Here is a 24,383-nt window from a genome sequence, read left to right as displayed (position 1 = left end):
CCCATCGGCATCCTGAGATACTCAAAATGACCTTGCTCTACGTTGAAGGCTGTCTTTGGTATGTCCTGGGGTCCATCTCAACTTGATAAAACCCGCTGGCTAGATCCAGTGTGGTAAAATAGTGACATTTTCCCAACTTATCTAGCACATCCGCGATGTTTGGAATCGGGTACTTGTCCTCAATTGTTTTATCATTTAACTTGCGGAAATCGACCACAAGGCGCCATTTTTGCTTCCCTGAAGCATCCACCTTTTTGGGTACAATCCAGATAGGGGAGCTCCAAGCAGAGTCGGAGGGTTGAATTATTCCTTGCTCGAGCATCTTAGCTATCTGATCTCGAACCTCCTGTCTGTGTATAAATGGATACCGATAACTTTTCGTATAAACTGGTACCTCGTCGGTAGTCCTAATTCGGTGTTTAATTTTATTGGTAAATGTAAGGGCTTCTCCCTCAATATAGAAAACGTCGGCATATTGGGAACAAAGTAATTTTAAATTAGTCGCCTCTTCCTCGTTCAAATGTTCCGTGCGCAGGCGCGATACTACGTCCTCTGCGCGTGTACTAGGGCACAGTTCGGTGCGCATGCACTCGATACTATGGAGGTCAGCTTGAGCTGGCTGGTCGAGCGAGAAAATGACGTCATTCTGGGATTGGTTTTCAACCTCTATATATCCACGGCTGTTTTTAACCACTGTAAAACAGGCATGAATCATGCAATTGCTAATTATCTGGTCTCTTACTAAGACCTCACCGTCTGCGGTGTTAATCGGGGCTTTTATTATTTTCGACGTGCCTGCCGGGATTATTTCCTCGAAGTAATTATTTGCTTGGCTCGAGTGATATACTCGTATCGGATTGCTTGAAGTTCGGGTGAATAAAGTGTGTGTTTTAAAGTCAACATTAGCTTCCCAACTCGTTAATAAATTATATCCTATCAGACCATCAAAATAGTCGTGAAAACGATATATAAATAGTTTTATATCACCAGTGTCATTAAGATCCGGGAAACAGGGTATCGTTAGCGAATAATCATTTCGGCTCACGGCGTGAACGTTGGTGACCTCGAAAGGGTCGTACTTAAGGGGAAAATTTGGGAAATAGCGTTGTACTGCCTCGGGGCTGATAAAGGACTCGTTAGCGCCAGTGTCTATTAAAAGTTTGAGTGGTGGGTCGCTGATCTGAATATAAGGCAGTTTCCTTTGAGACTGTAGATTTATCTCTATTCTGGCTCTCGTGAGCTGCTGTCCTTTTGAAAATTTGGCTGTTCACTAGTGCTGGCGGCAGGTAAAGTCTCGTTGCTGTACTGATAATCATAATACTCTGCTTCGACGTCGGGACCAACGGCGGGATCAGATTCCGTATAATCATCATATGTCACTGTGGTATCGTAATTATATTCCGGTTGCATGTAATAGTTATCATAGTATGAACCACCGGCATTGTATGAACATTCGTTCATGTGAATTTCGCGTGGTTTAAAAGAGGGCTGATTTGACATGGGCAATACCTTTGGAGAATAAGCCTGAACTCCACTCATAGGCTTAGGATTCGATCCGTACTGGGGGTTATTCCTAGGGGGTAGTCGAAAAACGTTACTTTGAGGGTTGTAATTAGGGGGACGGGCGCCGAACATCTGTTGCGTCCTAGTGGGCATACGGTTTTGAGGGTACGCTTGCGTTGGATTAAATTTAGATGGTTGCGTAGCTTGTTGCGTCGGGCGCTGACCAAAAGGCAGTGACCAATTCGGTATCTGGGGCGAATGGAATGGACGTGGTGGCGTAAACCCTGCGGCTGGCGAGGGCAAAGCTACCCTATTAGGTTGATGCGCTTTAGCAGTATCTCCTCGCTGTTGCACATACATTACATTGAGTTCTTCCTGCACGAATTCTAGGGCCTTCTCAATCGTTTCTGGTCGCATGCACCTAATGCGTGATCCCAAGGGTTCCTTCAGGCCGCGTACAAAAGCTTGCATAGCTATCTTTTTATAAAGAGTCCGTTTAGCTTCTATAGTAGTGCCTAAAGTTTCGTGTAACGTAACATACGTCATCATTGTGCTCAAAAGTGTCTGGCAATGGTCGTAAAACTCTTGGGGTGTCCTATTACCCTGGCTGGCTATTGAGAGGTCGTTGTATAACGCTGTCTCGTCACGTTGGTCAGAGAAATTGTTAACAAGGGCTGTCCTAATACCTAACCAGTTATCAGGAATGCCATTACTATTAATAATGCTTGCAGCAGTACCAGTTATTTTATTTAGTATTCCGTTAACAACGCATAGATTGAGCAATTCTCTTCCGGCTTCATTACGTACATAAGCGTCGACTACTTGATCACATATTTTAATGAATCGCGTAAGGATATTAGGATTGCCGTCAAATTCTGGGACTAGACGCAAGGTCTTGTAAACATCCTCTGGGGTCGCGGACATTATTGTATCGGACTCAAATAAGGTTACTGAACTATCTAAGGGACTTCCTAACTCTAAGTTGTCTAAATTCCTACGTAAATCTAGTGTTGCCCGTCGAACCTGACCCGGTGCAGGTTCCCGAGATCCCGATTTTTTGGGATGAAAAATTATGGAAAATAAGGATATACAGTATAGGGAAGCAAGCACACAAGAACAATTCAGGGGTACTCACATATGCTTCATTCTTGGTCCTTCACGGGAATCGATAGCTGGATTCGCCTCCGGTTTGCAGCTCGTAGATTCTGGATACTCGGCAGCGGTGCTTGATAGCCAACCCGGGTGGCTCGCGAACGCGCGGTCTCGATTTTTAGAGAACCCGAAATATTCACGAATTCGACCCGCGAGTATCCTACCGACTGCGCCAATTACGATAGCTACAATCGGAGGTCCGAAAAAAAACCAAAAACTTTTATTACTAATTTAATTAAAATCAAAGATACAAAAATTATAGCCTAAGTGCGATGACAATTGTTCGAAGTCTGAATCAAGAGTGCGTGCTAATAGAATTGCATTAGTTAGGTAAAGTCGTGTTATGCTGATCTTGCGCCTCGTGCGGCAGGTCGGTGAACGTGCGCAGCTGACTCGGTGGTTGTCCTTATGGTGCAATATGTAATTAGTATAATACATCATTGTGCATTTAACGGTGTCCTGCCGTTTCGCCAAAAAACGTTTCGTCAAATTTCATTTCCCAATAATCATATAGCAATAGTTTCATTTCCCAAAGTATTGTTTGGCAAAGGTATGTTTCGCAATGATTTTGTTTGGTCAAATTATCATTTGGCACAATTTTACTTAGTCAAATTTTATTTAGGCAAAACTTTATTTCGCAAACGTTTTTAATGTCAAAACTTATATCCCAAAAACATGTTTGGCCAAAATTTCACATCGCAAATTTCGAAAATATTTAGGCATTTGCATTTTCATTTCTACGGGATTAATTTAATTTACCGAAGATTTTTTTTGCCAAATTTAACTTAAAATTTTATTGTCAAATGATAATGTCAGTTTTATTCCCAAGGCATTCAGTTTGGCACGAAAAGTTTGCTCAACTTTATTTTTGTCAAATTAATATTACTGGACAAAATTAACTCTACTCAACTATTTTTTTGTCAAAAAATGTTTCTACATGCAAAACCACGTTTGACAATAATTATTATTACAAGGCATAAATGTAATGTAATAATTTTATTAGTATTATAACAGAAAACTCGTGTGTGACAGGGTCAGTTTAGGTGCGACGACGAGCGAAGCGAGGAGGAGCGTGTTAGGTTGACAGTGAGCAAACCGGAAATGGATTTTTAAAGTAATTAAAAATTAATAGAACATAATGGTCTTGAAAACATAAGGTTAAGGGATAAGAAGAAAAAAAGTACGACATACACATTATTTCACACAAATCTTGTCCACACAAAGTATAAAATCAACAAACAAATTTCTAGTGCGTCATTTAATTACAATATATTGGGAAATGGAAATTTTGCCTAACAATACCTTTGACTAAATAATATTTGGTAAAATGAAATTTGACCAAGTAAATATTTTGGGAAACAAATACTTGCCAAAAAAAGTTTTGCTAAATGTCAATTTGCGATAAGTTGTTTTGCCAAACGTTTATTTGGGAAATGATAATTTGGGAATAATAGTTTGGGATGTGAAACTTTGGGAAACGTTTTTTGGCGAAATACTAATATATAAATGGGAGAGTATGTATGTCTGTTTGCTTGTCCGTCTTTCACGACGAAAGGCAGAGACGTATTGACGTGGTTTTTAAGTGAAAAGCGTGTTGAAGGGATGGAGAGTGACATAGGCTACTTTTAGTCTCTTTGTAACGCGAGCGAACCCGCGGGCAAAAAGCTAGTTCTTTATAATGCCATCGTCTCTCGGTTCGATTTTACCCAGCCAACATTACAGGTGAAATTGATCAATTATTTATATTGACCTTTGCAATAAACTCTAAAGCATCAGGTCAAGTGTGCGAGGAACGACTCGGAGGCCCCGAGGCAATCTCGAAATTACAAATAGATCGACAACATGGACTTCTAAGTTACATATTTACTTTGCTTGTGAATTCTGTAGGCACTTACCGTAAATTCAAGTCTCAATAGCAGATTGAGCGGAGGAAAAGAGGGGGCCTTTGCCCATTAGTGGGACACTAAAGTAGGCTAAAGAGAGAGAGAGATATATATATATAAGTTTTACTCTCACTCAATATTTTATCCACTTTTAACACATTGATTGCCACAAAAATATTGAATACCCGACAACCGGGTACAGTTGCACATTTATCGGATGAATCAAACCTACACGCTAAGACAACGCTCGGAGCGGAGCGGTCGGCGGGGCGTACACTCGTACAGCCTATGCAGCGTCGACTGAGCACACTTGTATGAGCTTCAATCGTTTGATATGCACGCCGCACGCCCCGCGCCGCTGCACGCCCAGTATGAGCGTGCACTCAGGCCTTACGGCCCAGCCACGACATTGGTCTAAGCGCGGCAGCGGCGAGCGGCAGCCATACATTAGAGCGAGACACACCGATGGGACTTTTCATTCGCACGTATGGCTGCCGCTCACCGCTGTCGCGCTTAGACCAATGTCGTGGCTGGGCCGTAAAGGTAGCATTCGGATCCCAGCAGTCGCGACCCGGCAGCCGCTGCCCAGCAGCCGCGACCGGGTCGCGCCGCACCGCTTTGTAGGGATTTATATGCGATAGTTTCCGACGCAAGCGACCGAGCAGCGCTGCCGGGCCGGGCGGCTGCTGGGCAGCGGCTGCCGGGTCGCGACTGCTGGGATCCGAATGCTAAGCCTTATAGCCGTTTCACGAGTTGAAAAACAAGTGGTCGTTTTGACGACCGGTTTGGCCTAGTCGATAGTGACCCAGCCTGCTACGCCGCTGTCCCGGGTTCGAATTCCGGTAAGGGCATTTATTTGTGTGATGAGCAGTGAGCACAGATATTTGTTCCTGAGTCATGGATGTTTTCTATGTATTTAAGTATTTGTATATATTATATATATCGTTGTCTGAGTACCCATAACACAAGCTTTCTTGAGCTTACCGTGGGACTCAGTCAATCTGTGTAAGAATGTCCTATAATATTTATTTATTTATTTTAAGTGTTGTAATGTGTGTTGTGGTAAAACATATGTTCAGAAGTAACAGTTCTAAAGCAATTATGTCAGGACAGCGCTGAATAACAAGATAAACTTACGTAAGTTTGTCTTACGCCATGTAACTACATAGACACATGGCATTTCACATCATCTTCACCACAGATTTATCACTATAGGTTGATCATCGCTACTCCTTTTAAAACAAAGTACCTGTGTATGTTAGTTTATAAGCACAAAAATCGTACTTTTATGCGGTTTTCACCCATGAATAGACTGATTACCCATTTGAGAAAAATTCAGGTCCACATTTTTTAAAATTTTGGAAAAAACCTCCGACCGCGACATTGTGGACCGATTTTCATGAAACATGGCTAAGAACATTCCCGACTAATACAGCTTTCAAACAAAAAAAAATTAAATCTAAATCGGTTCATCCGTTCGGGAGCTACGATTCCACAGACAGACACACACACAGACAGGCAGACAAACAGACAGACAACCACGTCAAACATATGTCAAAAGGCAGACAAAGGTCTACAAAAAGACCATGACGTGATATTTAAAGAATGATTTACTCACTTTATTAGAAACCTTCTTTGACATTTGCCTTTAACATCCATATCATAAATCGAATTAACCAGCAAAATACTTCGTAGAATCGTTTTTTTTATAATCCAAACTTCAAAATGCGGAATTTAATAGAAGGAAATCTATGCTCAACTTTGCAGTAACTTCACCCCGTATCCAAACTTGCACTTAGTTCCTTTGAGGACTAACTTACTCTAAAACTCGAGTCCTCGAAAACAGATTTCAAATCGTAGACTAGTTTGACCACTTGATTTGGTCTAAGTAGTCTCGAAGTTAACTAAGATGTCTAACGGCTCAGCCACGACATTGGTCTAAGCGCGACAGCGGTGAGCGGCGGCCATACATTGGAGCGAGACACAGCGATGGGACTTTTCATTCGCACGTATGGCTGCCGCTCACCGCTGTCGCGCTTAGACCAATGTCGTGACTGGGCCGTAAGTATAAGGCCTGATTATAATTAATCTGGGCAAGCTCGGTTTTGTTTCGTATCCTTGACATGTGTCGCCATCTAGTTCAAAAATAAATAGTACCTACATCGAGCGAAAGAATTCTCAGCCTTAACAACACAACTACTCCACACGAGATGGCGCGCATTTCGCCACAAAAACTCAAATAGTGTATTTTTTATTCGTTTTAGCCTTGACCTGTGTCGCCATCTAGTGTTTGCAATAAATAGTACTTACATCGACCGAAAGAATTCTCTCTTAACAGTACAAGTACTGCACACGAGATGGCGCGCGAAGAAAAACGCATGAAAACTCGAAAATTCGCGTTTTCCGGGACCTAAGGATAAGTTAGACCGATTTTTCACCCCCAAAAACCCCCACATAACAAATTTCTGCGAAATCGTTAGAGCGGTTTCCGAGATCGTCAGTGTAAATAAATATATATATAAATAAATAAATAAATAAATAAACAAGAATTGCTCGTTTAAAAGTATAAGATAGACGCTCTGTGCGGAGCACTCGTCGCGTCGAGTCAAGACACCTATATGAGCTTCAATTGTTTGACTTGTACGCTGCACGCCCCGCCCGTGCACTCAGGCCTTACCCTTAGGCACTGGTCCCACCAAAAGCTAGTAATCTATGAGCTATCGATCGACTATAAAAACGAACAAAATATAGTCGCTCCCGTGTAAATAACCTAACCACAAAATTACATACGTACATACATACATACAATCACGCTTGTATCCCATAAAGGGGTAGGCAGAACACATGAAACTACTAAAGCTTCAGTGCCACTCTTGGCAAATAAGGGGTTGAAAGAAAACGAAACTGACATTGCAGTGACAGGTTGCCAGCCTCTCGCCTACGCCACAATTTAACCCATATCCCATAGTCGCCTTCTACGACACCCACGGAAAGAAAGGGGGTGGTGAAATTCTTAACCCGTCACCACACAGGCAACAAAATTAAAATTTTGAAAACACCCCCGACCGCGACATAGTAGACCGATTTTCATGAAACATGGCTAAGAACACTCCCGACTAACTCAAGTCAGCTTTCAGACAAGACAAACTAAATCCTAATCGGTTTATCAGGAACCACTACATTTTTTTCATTTTTATATCATACCTTATGGATATCATATGTGTAGTCTGTGATAATTATCATTCATTCTCTCAATTGTCACTTGTTTCAGATCGTATGCGGCATATCAGCGATGGTGATGGGCAGTGTGGCCTTCATAGAAGAGAGGCAGAAGTTTAACATGGGCCTCGGGATACCGGCTGGTGGCATCAGTGTTCTAGCAGCTGGTAAGTACGAAATTTTGCGTCTAATTACATAGGGTTTATCACACATTTAAATGTCTATTTGTACAGTATACACCGTGGTTTTTTCATTAATAGGAATTAGGAACCACCAAGTATATCACTTTCAGTTAAATTGGAAAAAAAATCATCGTTTTCATACATAATAACTGAATTTTAATACATAAGTGTGAGACCCAAAAGAATAACAGTAAAGGTAGTCGATAACAGTTACAGTTGACACTAGTTTTTAAGAGAAATTAATTGTAATTGACCTGCAGAACCTTAACGTTAACGGAAATCAATAAAAACACGATGTACTGTACATAATTATATGAAATTTATGAAAGTTTTCGATAGATGGGTAACTTACTGAAAGGTAGGTTTGGTCTAGTTAGTTATGGTCTAAGTCGGAAGCTGAACGCGAAATTATGCGATGTCTATATGTATAACAATTTTTTTTCCCCTCACTAGCTCGGAAACACGTGTTTTGTCCTTTAATACCAGTGGGTAAAAACGCATTTTATCCACTAGTGGGTAAAGTAATTTGACCTTGAATAAAGTCAAATTAACTGCTTTAAAATTGATAAAAGTAGGTGAATATAGTAATAAAGATGATTTACCACCTGTGGAACTACTGGAAGCAGTGATAAACGCATTTTTTGCGTTGTAGTTTCCTCGCTATAGTGAGGGGAAAAGTTTTGTGTTACACACGAGTGCAAATGTATTTTACTTCTCGTGTATTGAAAAACTCGCAAGCTCAGGATTCTATTCTCGAACCACTCGCTTCGCTCGTGGTTCAACTATAGAATCCTTTCGCTTGCTCGTTTATCAATTCCACACTCGGCGTTAAAATACAACTTTGCACTCTTGTATAACAAATAACTATTATGAGCGGCCTCGGTCGATAAACTTAATTTTCCATTTTCCACGCTATTCGGTGGTCACTGTTCCTCAAAAAGCCAACGGAGCGGCAACCGACTACGCTGAACTAGCTGAACCTATATACTAACGCCGTGTCTTGCGTGGGCGACGGTCGCGCGACGGTCGCCGTCGCGTCTCATACTTCCATATCGATAAGGTTTGATTTCGTATGCGTCGCATCGCCGTCGCGCGACCATCGCGCGACCGTCGCCCACGCAAGCCACGGCGTAAGAGTTATTTTATATATAGAATACGTTACTTGATCAGATAGCGTAAAGGTACTTAAAATATAAAAAAAATAGTACATTACGATACAAGTGCGTAAAAAAGGAAGTTCGAAACGAGTGGCGATAAATTAAAACACGACCGAAGGGAGTGTTTTAAATCGACACGAGTTACGAATTTCCTTTTAGCACGTGAATCGTACGACGTTTTTCAGTACAGATGGACCTCCGAAGTTTCGACCTTAAGCACTAGTGCGAGAAGTGGTTCATTATATGCCAGGTCGGCCCCCTTGTAAAACAAATAACTAGTTCTAGTCAGTAACCGTTTGCGAACGCTGTTTGCATTATCTATAATTAATAACATTTTTCTTAATCATAAACTAGAACATTCCGCAAAAATAAAAATAAATACGCAAATAAATATAACAACCCACCACCAAAAATTTATTTGCGTATTTATTTTTATTTTTGCGGTGGGAGGGTGGGAAAATTAATTGCATGTAAAAAATACGCAAGTAAGTATAACAGGTTAGCACTGATTGACTTGCACTTTATGAATTCGCGGATTAGCAAAGGAATGTTCTAGTTTATGATTAAGACGATACGGTAGGGGTCAATTCTCCATACAAACGCTCTCGACTATTTCCTCCCTGGTTTTTGAAGATAGAGCAATGATTTTTTCAACACAGATTGTTATTATTTTTATCTGTGTCGGACCGTTTTGATTTTTTTGATATTCTGCTTTTTAAAGACTCTAGAGCCATACAAAAATTTCCAAAAACGGCCTTTTTCATTGTGGCGCAAAAAAAGGTGTGATACTCAAAACTGGTAACAATTAACCAAAAAAGCTAAACGGTCCGACATAGATTATTTCATTGTTATTCAGATTCTCAAATTTCGTTCCGATTGATTAAGTTTTGAAGGAGGAAAGAGTGGAGAGCGGTACCTCGATTTTAAAGATTTTTTTGAAATATCTTTTGACTGAGTTGTTCTTAATGGACAATTTTTTTTCGATAATTCTAGTTAATAACACTTGTATATTTAACTAAAATTCCCAAGTTGAAAGGGGGGCTCCTTTCCATTTTAGCATTTTCGCTACCTCATAACATGGATTTCCGCAAAGTAACGCCTGATTCCATCGAACATTTTTCTTAACGCATCTATAGTATCTAAAACATCAAAAACTCATGGTAAATGGTCTTTTATTTTATTTGATGGCATTTTTACTTCATTACCAAAAGTAACTTTATTTGTTTATTCCTCCAGCTTTTATTTTATGTATTCGTTATGCTCAAGACGGACAAAAACCACAAAGTGGGTTACGTCAATGTCGTTGTCTAAAATAACATCCGCAAATCTTCGTCAAAATGTTCATATATGATATACGAAGGTACACTTCATTAGTTTCATTGCGTATACAAAGGCCTTTGTTAAGTCGAATAACCTTTGCATACGCTTACGCTACAAGCATAAAGTACCTAATGCCGGCTCAACACACTTGTGCTACAAACACTAAACAAAACACAGACTAAACAACGCTAACCTCAAATGGCATTTCCAGGTTTGACAAACACTCCTTTGGTTAATGCAGAAACCGATGTCGGTACCGATCAGTGGCAATCATGAAACAAAATACTCAAAAAATTAAGGTGGACAATAGTATAAAACATTGAAAATATTTCGAATAAGCAGTTGACATTGTGCCCCAGTCAAAATTGCCCGGTGTACCTTGTGTACATGTAAATAAAGTAAAATGCTCTAGTTAGTATGATGATGATGATGATCATGCTATCCTGTTATCCCTCATCAGGGACATAGGGCTCTCAGAAGGGACTTCCATTATTCGCGGTGCAGCGAGGCCAACCTGCAGCAGGAGGAGGCTGGTGCAGGAGTTAGACCTGAATTAGACGGCATGCGAACTCGTATGCGATTTTAGTTTCATTGCCGGCTGTTGAGGTTAAGGACTGTATCGTTAATTATAGGGACAAAACAAACCTCGTCTAAATGTTGACATGTGCATAATTTTGTATTATTATTGTCCGAGAGTATGATCTGAAGGTATTGGTAAGTACTATTTGATATAAGAAGGTCTGATATTTTTTTTATTTTAGGGACTTTATGGTACTTTCATTAAGGTCTAGAAAATAAAGTTCGGACAACCCCTAATCTGGCTTAATTTGAGAATATCTCAAAGACTGTTTGTACGATTTCGACAAACAAAGGTTAATATGCTGCCAAAATATATTTTTTAAGAGTCCTCTTCATGGTTGTTCAATTGGGTACTTGCAGAATAAATACGGTGAATTTATATAATTTAAAAAAACGCATTTTTGAGCAACGTTCCGGATTGCCGTAAATTTTTGATACAAGCAGGATGAGAGAAATAGATAAAAAAAATTAGGCTTAGGCCAATGTCTAATAGACATTCATGGTGTTTGAACAGTGCCTAAACCAGATCGATATAAACAGTGTATGATAGTTAAATTCGACATCAAAGTCGGAGTTAGCGTAAGCGCCATACCACATTCTCTAAATGGCCGCCATACACAGATCATGAACTTTATTTTTTTTAAATAACAGTGGCTAGACTATGTCTAGATATTCTGCTTTGTGGATCATGTGTCGTTGAGGTTCGCACTGTACAATTTTTTTTCGCAATTGTGTCGTCTTGTACGCACTTTGTGAATTTTCTAGTAGCATTTGTCCGAAATCGTAATTGGTACTCGGGAGTATTAAGCCAATGCTGTCTAAACCACGTGCTTTACGTCAAGTTTCTAGGACAAAATGCGTACCTTATTATGTGCCTTATTAAGCCCATGTCTTGTTATAAGAAAAAAATATAATAGCATATAAATACGGCTACTCAAAGTTGTCTCCAGGATATGTATTTAACGATACAGTCTTTACATACAATTTTTGCACAACCAACAAATACCGCAATGTAATAAAAGTCGTATGCGAGTTGTCGTACCGTCTAAATGGGCCCTTAGTAGTTAGTATAAGAAATATAAAACAACGATTACCCGAAGTGAACAAAAAATTAAGTTCTTAAGAGGGGGTCGTACGAAATCCTCGAAAAATGCATTCGGCGTTTAACAAATGCTGCTCATATTTCTCAATAAAATGAAACAAAATAAATGTAGTTATTATCTTAAAGAGTGTGACTACAACTTTTGACTATTCAGAATCTCCAATTCTCAACGGTATAATAAATAAACCCACGCAAAGTTGAGCTAAAATGAGAAAAACGTATGTCGCCGTTTAGTAAACTTTGTTAAAAAAATTCGATACTTTAGTTAAAACATTAAGTGATTCTAAAAGCCAGATAAATGGACTAGAAGTTTTGAGGTTTTTTATATTTTTCCTCTCAAAGGCAACAAAGAAATTTTACCTTAAACTTTCGTAAAATTTCCATACATTCGCCATTGCTGTCAGAATTCTCCATTCGATTAGATGCCCGGAGCGGCTCATCGGAGGCAGACGTGTCGTCGGTTGCTCCGCGTTGACGTTTCATTTTGACAAATATTTTGACAGAAAATAGTGTACGTACACGAAAAACCATACCAGTGTAAAACTGTGCTCAAAATAAATAGGGTAAATCAATAATGTCAGGTGGAGATCCAACCTCATTTAAAGTTTATTTATTTTTATTCACAAGCCATCCACCTTTAAAAATGTATCACATTATTAAAGAAAATTACGAACACAACCGAATGAGTTTAAATGATTTCATTCTAGTTCGGTTAAATTGAAAAGAGTTTCATGTTTTCTTTTACTCATTGGAATAAATTTTCATTACGCTGGTATTAACAGTAAGTCATTTTAAAAATATATATGACAGGACCTACGTCAAATGTTGTCAACCAAACTTCACAGGTTGTATGTAAACAATTACAATTTAATTTATTCATACATATTCAGATACTTATTAATCGATTCTTACTTAGAATAGGAGAAAGGGAAATGGGAGCGGGTATTCCGTGTGGTGTGCTTCTGGTTCAAATTTAAATGTATGTATAAAAAAATGTTTCGATTTCATGAAACCACGAACACGTAACCGTAAGTTTAAAACAATAAAAATTATAATTATTATAAAGTACCTATATCGTTGTTTAGAAAGTAATCGCTCATTTTAAATGGAACTTCTCCATTCCAATAAACCAGATATTCATGGAACAGTCACCAGAATAAATATATAACTATGAACAGCAGTGACAAAATATCTGATTTTCTATAGGGGCCATAAGTATATGACGACATATTCCCGGCAAAAATTTGTGATGCTTCATGATCATGACCGGCAAAAACATCGTCTTTCTTTCTAGCGTCTTGCGAGCGTAGCGTCTCGGGCCATCTGTATGGAAAAAGACGCGCGCCGACGCGGCGACAGGCTTTGCCACACAGTTGGCACGACGCTAAATATCTGATAGTTTCGCTTAAAAATATTTGATTCTTTATAAAAATCTAAATTAAGTATGTGATCACTCTCACCCACATAAATATATATCCATTGTTAAAGCAAAATATATCTTACGCGCTAGAAATCACTAATATGGAATTAAAGTGCAATAACAAACCCTATCTAGTTGCATTAGAGCCGTAAATTGTATGAGGTGATTTGACACGTCCACTAAACACGAGCTTACCTCTCAGTGCATATGTCTGTCTCATCTGTTCTTAAATCATGTCAAGTAAACTTATTACAAATCTGGTATCAGAAGCCTTTTTACAAGCTTTCATTCAACTTGCCTTGTTAGTATGTTAGTTTGGGTCAAAACGAAGAAGCTAAATTTGACCCACTTTCCGGTTTCCGATTTAACTGAAATTTGCACACATATGTAAATCACGTGACAATGTAATATTATGGTATCATGGAGCTAATCTGATGATGGAGCAGAAAGGTGGTCATAGGAACTCTGTTATGAAACGTCGTATCCCCATTGAGTAAGGGGTTTTTAGAAACATGTCGGAGAGCTATAGATGATTGTTGAAAGAAAGGTACAGTCGGCGATAAAAGTTTGTGCCAAAAATGAAATTATTGCAAGAAAACTTATTATAAATTGGGAGGTGTATTTTTATTATTATTTCTTACATAACATTAAGAAGAAAAACCGGCCAAGAGCGCGTCGGGCCACGGTCAGTGTAGGATTCCGTAGTTTCCGACATTCTAAATATTGACAATTTAATAAATACCGTCATTTGGGGTGAATAGGGTTCCGGCCTTCCGGCGGTATATAATGTAATTATATTTTTCGACATATTCCTTCTATATTCCGCAATAAAAATAGGAAAATAATTTATTTACAGACATGAAAATCTCTGTCAAAGTTGACGTTCAATGTTTTTGGATTTTTACTCATTTTAACTTGGTTTTTGTGTGAAATTTAGCTAAGTATTTGTTCATTATCCTTTTGAATGTAGTTATACACTTCTAAAATTTATATTTAAGTAACAGAAAATCAAAAGAAATATTTTCATTCTTATTATGGTTTTCATGAAGAAAGCGATACAACTGTGTTGGGGAATTTTTACGGGATGAATAAATAGCCGCGACCTGCGGGGTGAATAGGATCGGGAATGGGGGGAATCGGGTCGCAAAGGCGGTGAATAGTTTAGCGAAGGGGGTGATTAGGGTCGTGAGAGGGGTGAATTGGGATGTGTGGTCAATGGTTGTCACATTGTATAAAAGATATATAACTTACCTAAAGTGACTTTAAATATGTTTTTATGACCTCTCTGAATAAGGCCCAATTTATACGTCAATGTATTGCTTCGTAGTTAGACTAGATACAAGAAATAAACATTTGGAAATGTTAAGCACACTTCTGTCAAACTCACGTTTCTACTTAAATCCGCAAAAATCACCCATGGTTGCTATAATATAAACGGATTACTTTAAAATAAAAATCATAAGTATGAAACTATACAACTAGGGAAGAAATAAATGTATTTTATTAAATAATTTTTGATTTGTTCTTTTTCAAGTTTATATAAATCTTATACTTTTAAACGAGCAATTCTTGTATGTTTATTTATTTATTTATATATACCGACGATCTCGGAAACCGCTCTAACGATTTAGCTGAAATTTGTTATGTGGGGGTTTTCGGGGGTGACAAATCGATCTAGCGTATCCTTAGATCCCGGAAAACGCGAATTTTCGAGTATTTATGAGTTTTTTTTCGCGTTAGTAAACGTAAAATATGGTCGTTAATTTCGCCGCGCGCGCATTGATTCCGCTTAGCTCAGCCATACAAGGTCGGTCTAATGTTTGCAGATAGATCGCAGGTGTCAGGGTTTCGAATCCCGGCCAGAAATTAAGTATTATTATTTTTTGTATTTATAAGAGATTTTTTTTATCAAAAGACGTGATATAATAAAATAGAACCGAGTCGCCCAGATATTAATAAATAGAAATAGATATCATACACGAAAGGAAAAACGACAAGGCCCATTGGTGGCCGAGCCGGTAATCGAACCCGGGCCTTGTCGTTTTTTCTTTCGTGTGTGATATCTATTTCAATGCACAAGTATGAAAACGGTCATGACCTTATTTTCAAGCAGGTAAGTATTTTTTGCTGATAAACTTTTTTTTCGGCATTTTATTTATTTCAAAAATACTTAAGTCATTATCAGGTTGCCGTTAAGTTAATATGTATTTGAGGGGTTTGAAATTGGACCAGAAGTGATATTAAAAAGACATAAATTTATAACCTTTTGAACTTTGGAAGTCGGTTAAAAAATCCCGCCAAATGAGAAACTATTTTCATACAATTGTAAAACTTAAGTTATCCTTACTAGTTAAGTACCGCCAAAATACTAAATGAAACGATTCTCCAAAATACTAAATGAAATCTATTGGGACTTGACTTGAAGCTTGCATCTAGACACGCGGTAGCGTGTCAAGCCAAGTTCAAGTAAAAGAACTGGCGAGCAGCACCGTGTGTAATATTACACGAACCATTTGGAGCCACTTTTGACCCCCTCATAACTCAAAAACTATTTTACATAAACGTGTCAAATTTGGCTCCTATATTGAGATATGCGAGATAGACATGTGCGACAAATTTCATAAGCACATCTCAAACGGTTGTTTAGATAATAACGTCCAAAAATCGACATCTTTATCATATATATACCTATAGACATAAATTCTAACCCAGTTCCAGATGACCTAGAAAGTTCGAATTTGGCATGAAGATAGGTAATTAGATAAATAAACAGAAAAAATCAAAAATTGGCAATTTTTTAACATTTTCGAAAAGTGATAATTATGTTCAGTGAAAACATGTTTAGTTCAACCGGGGTTTACTAGATGGCGTTAATAGTCCTAAATTTACCAGTGAACTTAGTGAATACATATTAATAAGCGTTCCCGTAGCCTTAAAATACCTACAAAAAGTAATGATATCCCATCAAAAACATAAATGTGAAATGAGAGCCAAGTTCAATACTTTGATATATGCCTTGATTATTCACTTCAGCGAAAAAAGAAATGATATCTAAATGGGTGCCAAGTTCAATGGTCAGTCCTGAAATTTATTTGTAACGGCATAAAATACTTTTATTATGGGACCAATGGCAAAATCGCTAAAAAAAATTTGGCTGTTTCATACATTTTGACTGTCATGATACCGCTCATTTCTATGGAACAGCCAAATTTTTTTTCGCTACCGTAATTTGTGGTGAATAAGGCCAAAACCGACTTTTGAACGTCGATATCAGTTTTTTGATATATGCCATGTTAATTTTTTACACAAAAAAATTTCCGGCGGTGTGAACTTAAGATTGTCTTTGAAAATATGTAATTTATTTAGTAATTTTTGCTCACCCTAACGTTGGGGTTAATAGGGTCAGAAAGGGGGTGAATAGGGAAAAGTGCTAGGCTGGACTCTTTCGGATTACGAACAAAACCTGACCTGTCACGAGCATATATTATATTTATTTTACCAAAAAATAAGGTTTTAATATGTTATGAGTACCTAGTCGGTAAAACATACATACATACAATCTTGCCTGTTTGAGGGGTAGGCAATGTTGCCTGCTTGTTAGAGGGGTAGGCAAAGATCACGGATTTCCATTTACTACGATCCTGACAAAACACTTTCGCTTGACACACTTTCATAACGTTCTATTCTAGTCGGTGATGTATTAATTAAAATAAATTTATCGAAATCTACACATGTGCTAACCCTTAACCAACCTTTATAGTTAGATGGTGCTCTGACGCAATGAACAAGTAAGTATGTTCGTGGGCAATACGGATAACGTGTCAAAATATAAGCATAGTTTGTTGCTATTTTTCATGTTCAAATGACTTCTAAACTAACGTAGCGTAGTGGGTATTATACAGTAAAAGGTTCACAGTGAATATTAGCTTACCAGAAATGTGTTTAGCTATACCATTGTATTGAGTTTTGTATATTAAAGTCAAACTAGGCATTTATTACTATTACTAATGATTTACTCTGTGGGGTGTCTTTGATCACTTGCATGGGGTAACATTGACCATACTTACACATAGTTTATAAAATGTATTTTTTTTAACCTCTTTATTTATATGAACATATTTACATATTTACATAAACTTAAAAGCTAGCTAACGTCTAAAATAGGCCCTTGAGGCATTGTACCGAGGATACTGGCGACATTTCCCCGCTGTATCGCAATGCCGATACGTTGTGCGAGGAAGTCGCCAGCTCTTCGGTCACCAGTTACCTCAACCAGACGCTTCGCGATTTCTGTGAACAACTTGTTCGCGCTGGGACCCTATGGACCTAGAGTTTCTACGCCAAAGGGTACAAAAAGGTATTCTTTGCCAAGACTTTTGTATTTATTACGTTTCAAAATTTCGGCACTTTCTGCCGCTGCGCCCGCTTTTATCTTGGTCCGTTGGAGGTGAGACGGTGCCAATGTGTCAACGCAGGTAGCATCCCACACCAACATTCGTCCCATACTCCAAGGGACCAAGGACACTCCATCAGGCCTCTTGCCATCATCTCTGATTATGCCAGTCGGCTCAAGGAGAGCAGGCACATTGATGGTTGCAAGGGACCGACGAATAATGTCATTAAGCGACGCGTGTCTCGAAAAACGGCCTGCACTTTTTTGACAAGATAATCCATGGTGTCCCAGTCGGTCCACGTCCGTGCCACAAGAGCATATGTGTGGCGTACACACCGAAACCCCAAGTCGCAGACCAATCGCCAGTCTAAGGGAGGTCGGATCCAAGAAAGTACCAGTGTTTGGTGAGGGATGGGCATGTAGCCAGTAACCGGCTTCCCGGGCTCCGACCGCCAAAAGCCTCGCGTGTTCTGGACCTGTGAAGTTGTTTAGAAGAGTATTGTAAGCTAAATCACAATAAATATTATCCCAACTCCTTTGTGATTTTGGATTGTCTGGAAAATTTTTGCCTGGGCAGGCAATTTTGAAAGCATTTCTGGCATCCTCAAAGCCCGCAATCTCATAGTTTGTGGGCAAAGCCCTTAAGATATTTCCTATGAGATTTGACGCGCCATGAGTAGATGCCAGAAAAGCTGGGGAAGCGACACTGGTAATTTTGCGATAGTTGATTATTGTGTGATTATGTCCCGGTACTTGATGAGGCTGATAATTTTGATCTTTTTTATAACAACTATTGAGACAATAGCAAATAAAGTTGATTTTTCGAAGATGGTAATTTTTATTTTTGATCAAAGTAACCCCAAAATAGCATTAAAGAGTTGTAATATTTATGTGATGATGTAATATCTTTTCTTGAGATAAAATAACTTCTGAAAGGGATGACATTCGATTACCATAAAAAAAACATAGGCTATCAAATGAACTCACAATCACATCGTTTTTTTTTTCGTACATTATTTTGTTACCTTTCTAGATTTTTAACAGGGAAAGACTAAGAAACTTGATGGTTTCAATATTTTTTACCCATTAAATGTAGAAGTTAGAGAAGTTTAAATTTCAAAATTGATCGATTTCAGAATTGATCAATGTAACCCCAGTTTGCGGTAGGCATCGTGAACATATTTAAATATTCTCTTTTTGTTTCAAAGAAAAATTCGTTACGATACTGAAAAGTGCAATCTAAGGTAAAAAATGCTTTTTTTTTTGTAAATTGTTCAAACTATCAAGTTCAAAATATGTATTTTTCCTAGAAAGTCTTTATAAAGTTCTGCTTTTGAGATTTTTTCATATTATGAGAAAATAGCCCTTATTGCCCAAAATACGGTAGTGATAAAACATTGACATTTAATTTAGCTTTTTCGTATTTTGATGGTATTTTGGACCTTATTACTGAGCGATTTTTTTTAATTTTCATTCACATCACAGATGTTTATGACATAACATCTAGGTATTTAGCCATTTAAAAGAAACTATAAGGGGGCTTTACAGACGTGGCGACTGCAACTGGTACAAAGCCTAAGCAATATTTTATTTTTGGTGCGTTTCGATTGATGATTTTTATAATTTAAAATTATATTATGATTTTTATACGTATTTGTGGTTTATTTAATACTAAGTATGAGTAGTTTCAACATTTTCAACGCAAGAAACTGAAATCTAGAGAAGACACTCGGAAATTGGGTAATATCAAGAGTCTGATGCAGAAGGAGGTGGCTGTATTGGATAAGATAATTATGCGTCGATATTCCCTGTCTTTCTTTATGTCTCTGACTTGACTGCTGCTGGCTGTACTCTATTTATTAGGTTTTTATTTTATACACTTACTTTATTTTTATAGCAAAATAAATGATAAAAAACCTAAGGACCGAAATAAGTAAAGAAAAATATCTGATAGTCTTTTATACAACCCATATACACGTAATGCACAGCACAGGCCTCTGAAGACCTGAAGGTATCAACCTTCACACGCGTTTTTGAATAATGTTTGCTGGGATAGGCAGGCTGACGATTTTTTTTATCTAAGTATAGAAAAGTAACGCAAAATGAAGTGCAAAGTAATTTGAAATACACCTAGGTAAACAATCAACTGAGTAAGGAACGTTATCTACATACTTACTTTATTTAGGTAAATTATAGTCACACGAGACATGAACAGAGGAGGAAAGCTAGATTACACGGATTTTATCTCTGTCTTCTTATAAGCGAACCTTTTTACAGTTTTAATTTTTCAAAGGAGGTCAATAGTTAACTACAGCTGAGATGGCTGAGATACGCGTCATACTCGTGAACGGGTGCCGTCTGTGAAGACCGGTCTGTTTAAGCTTACTGGGGCTGTTATAACTTAGTAACTTTAATTCTAATTTTTATTAAATTAGGACACTTTGTTCGGTTGTCGTTTGTTTCCTTTCTTTTAGTGAATATTTTAAATATATGATTTTGACTCATGGAGACCATATACATCTCTAAGGAGAATTAGATTAAGTAGATATACATTTTATTTTTAGTTGTGACATTTAGAGTCATTTGCACCTCTAAAGTAATTTTAGACTTTTTTTTTTTGTATTTGTACTTTTTATATTAAAATTTAGTGTAGTTCTTGGTTGTAATTCGACATTTAGAGACCTTCTACATCTCTAATTAATTGTATAGAGTTAACTTTAGTTAGAACTTAGAATTAGTATATAATAGTATCAATTGTAATTTCAACTCAATTTTAAATATTTTTTTAAATACCTATGTACATGTGACGTGTAAAAGTGCCCCTGTGGCCTATTTGCTGAATAAATTATTTTGATTTTTTTTGATTTACAAACTCAAAATAACGCCCGTAAAAAAAATTAAGGGTCACTGACCTTTCCCAGTAAGTTAAGGTAGTGTGAGTGAAGGGTGTTTGTGTGTGTAATGGGGTAATTTGACAGATTCTGAAAATTCTCCCTGCTCTACTCCCTCTTAATGGTACAATGTACAACACATACTCATCAGCTATTTCATACGGCACATGAAGATCATCAAAAAACTCCTGAACATACTTAGCCACGTGTTCACATTTATTGTTTGCCGTTGTTTGCCAAGTGTCGGAGGCGCCGTCACGTTTCGGTACGCTACTTATTACATTACCTGCTCACAAGATATGCTTTGTTACCTGTGACACTTGGAGGTGAACGGTTATGGTGATGAGCAGAGCGGGGTTTCATAAGCGGAGAGGTTTGTTGTCAACAAACGCCTCCGAAAGATATTAAAGATTAAAAGTAAATTGTATGACATTAATTACCATTTCTGTCACTAGTCATTTTTAACCCCCGACGCAAAAACGACGGGGTGTTATAAGTTTCACGTGTCTGTCTGTGTGTGTGTGTGGTCTGTCTGTCTGTCTGTCTGTCTGTCTGTGTGTGTGTCTGTCTGTGGCATCGTAGCTCCCGAACGGATGAACCGATTTAGATTTAGTTGTTTTTGTCTGAAAGCTGAGTTAATCGGGAGTGTTCTTAGCCATGTTTCATGAAAATCGGTGTACTATGTCGCGGTCGGGGGTTTTTTCAAAATTTTAATTTTTTGGTTAGGTTATTAGTGCAACTAATTCACGTTTGAAAAAATGGTTAATCCAAAACGAAAAACAGTCAATAAATGGATAAAGAAGTACCCTTGTCTTACTTACGATGAAAACAACTCAACAATAATTATACTGATAATTTCAGTTTAATCGATAGTCGATAAAATTTAACGTTCCAACTCTATTGACGTTTGATTTTTGCCATGAGCAATTCCGCCCTCTGATCATAAGCTATGTGGTAAATTGAAATAATTGTGCAAAAAACAATTAATTTTCAGATGTTGCGTTTATTTACTCCCTGCAAACGACTCATTAAATATCAAGCGTCACTTTTAACATTATTGCATCCCTTCCGTAATATGGATGACGACACAAAAAAATGGCATTCTGTTTAGTCCGTCAGTTTAATTAGAAAAAGCGAAAAATATGTGTTCAGTATTTTTGGACGATCTAACTGACGAACTAAACAGAATGCCATTTTTTTTATGGTAGTCGTCATCCATATTACGGAAGGAATGCAATAATGTTAAAAGTGACGCTTGACATTTAATGATTTCAAAATAAGAAAAAGCGAAAAATATATGTTCAGTATTTTTGGACGATCTATGAAAAAATACAAAGATATAGAGCATCAAAGTTCCGGACTGGGGGCTTGTGACGTCACTTCTAAGTAAAAATTGTACCTAGGCGTGACGTCACGCGAAACTTCAACGCACTATACCGTCGTCATTTTTCGTTAACGAGAAAAAAGAAAAAATACGTGTCTAAAATTCTTTGATAATCTAACTGACGGACTAATTAGTTTTTTTAGTCATCTCGCCTATTATCAGATTAATTCAGCTGCAACCCTGTTTCCAGCGGTGTCCATCCACACATCGCGGGGTTGGGCAGTGACGAGCGGAGCGGCAGCGGGAGCGGGCGTGGCGAGCGTTCTGTGGGCTGGCGCGGCGTGTCTGCTTATTGCGCTCGTCGTGCAGTGCTGTAGGACGATAATGGGACCGCCTGGATTCGAACACGGGTAAGATAAATAATGTGTTTGTAATATTTTTCAGGTTGTAAGTGATCTGTCTATAAATGTGAGCAAAGAGGATCGAGTATTATAGAGAGTTACAGTCGAAGTAAAATGTCTAATCACAGTGCATAGACTCAGTCTATTAGACTGCCATCTCTTGATACAGGCTTAAGACTTTTGAACAGTTTTGACAATTTGGCCCATATTCTTAGCTTGATATGTGTTAAAATGTCAAATATTAATAATAGCGCCATCTAGTCGAGCGTCTCCCAAAGGTGTAACGCCATCTAGGCCACCGAACATTTTTCTGTATAGTACTGAGGTACGTTTTTTCTTAGTTTTTTTCTGTCTATACGGAGTTACATATGTCTTTAATACGAGTAAATATTGGGGAACACCTTAATGCAAATTAACCTAGCCCTAAATTAAGTAAAACTTGTACTGCGGGTGCTAGGCGACGATATGAGGAACAAAATATCTGTGTTCATGACACAAATAAATGCCCATACCCGATTCGAACTCATGACCGCGGCTTAGCAGGCACTAGGTCGTGATTTTACTTTATTGTTATTCCTATATTTTTTAATATTTCCCCCAAAGAATTAATTTACGAATTCAATAAAAGTATTATTACCACACCAACTGATAAAGGCTTACTTTGCTATTCGAAAACAGATAGCAAAATTGCATTTTATATCAACAAGAGTGCAAAGTAATTTCATACAAATTTTAACTTGATATCTTCAGCTGGCTGGTAGAAATTACCTATAAATGATGATTTTGAATTATTAATATTGAACTAATTGATAGATTTGATTTAGTTTGATTTTTTATAGTCAGTAGTTTGTTCGTGTTGGTGTGGTAAAAAAATTTGTTAAATAACTATTTTTCCTCTATCAACAGGGACGCATACGATGAAGAATCCCGCCCCTCACCCCGCGACCTGGTCGTCATAGCGTGCGTCCAAATCGCTCTCGCGTTCGCTACACTCCTGAGCGCGGCCGTATGCGCGCGGATCGACTGCGCATGACGCGAACCTCCGCGGACACTCGCGCGCCGACGCGTGTCCGCGCCTGCGGATCCTGCGCCCACCCCTCCGAGGGAAAAGGGGGGGAGGGTGGCTTGGTTGATATAAAAGGTGAACTCTAAATCATAATACCTATTCATGTATTTACAAGTGTGACTTTAATTATGGTAATAGTGACAAGGTGGACGGTAACTAAGTACTTAGTTATAGTATTTATTTATGAACACATGTGATTGTATAATTAATTATGTCTGAATGGTGTGGTAAATTGAATAATATTATATTTACAGTAGTAAAAGTATGTATATTATGTATTAAGTGTAAAATCTTTTTAAGTACTCTCTGTTAACATTTCATATCTAAAAGTTATTAAATAATATACGTTCTTTATTTTATTAGCTGTTTATTAATGAGTTTGTGTGTGTTAGTAAAGATTTTTTTATGTTGGAAACTCAACCTAGAAGTGCGTTAAATCTTTATAAAATAGATAAAACGCTATGCAGTAGTTATATCAAACATTGTAAACAGATTGTACAAACATTGATTTATAATCAGAGTTAAGTATCTCTTCATCAATAATCCATACAGATACAATAAATATAGATATATCAATTTCATATCACAAACAGCCCCAAAATGTAAAACGCTTTAGACCCGCCATCGCCTCCGCTCGCACAGCGTCCCGACCCTTAGCTAAGATACCAGCATAAATACTGACATGCTTTTACAAAGTTATGAACTTATGAAAGGAGCTCCCACAATGCGAACAGGCGGAAATCCGAGGAAAGCCAAACATTGTATTATGTTGCGGGAAAACTAATAGGATT

General features: G+C 37.9%; 1 protein-coding gene across 1 annotated transcript; it reads left to right on the top strand.

Moving 5' to 3' along the window:
* The first annotated feature begins 7,814 nt into the window (after positions 1-7,814).
* On the top strand, positions 7,815-23,824 carry LOC125224834. The gene is made up of 3 exons (XM_048128311.1): positions 7,815-7,924; positions 22,376-22,535; positions 23,433-23,824. The coding sequence occupies exons 1-3, from the start codon at positions 7,831-7,833 to the stop codon at positions 23,557-23,559; spliced, it is 381 nt and encodes a 126-aa protein (XP_047984268.1). The 5' UTR covers positions 7,815-7,830; the 3' UTR covers positions 23,560-23,824.
* The last annotated feature ends 559 nt before the right edge of the window (positions 23,825-24,383 follow it).

This window comes from Leguminivora glycinivorella, chromosome 3 (genome assembly GCF_023078275.1).
Source record: "Leguminivora glycinivorella isolate SPB_JAAS2020 chromosome 3, LegGlyc_1.1, whole genome shotgun sequence".
Lineage (NCBI taxonomy): Eukaryota > Metazoa > Arthropoda > Insecta > Lepidoptera > Tortricidae > Leguminivora > Leguminivora glycinivorella.
Note: the sequence above shows the minus strand (reverse complement) of the source record. Positions and strands in the feature narration are given on the sequence as shown.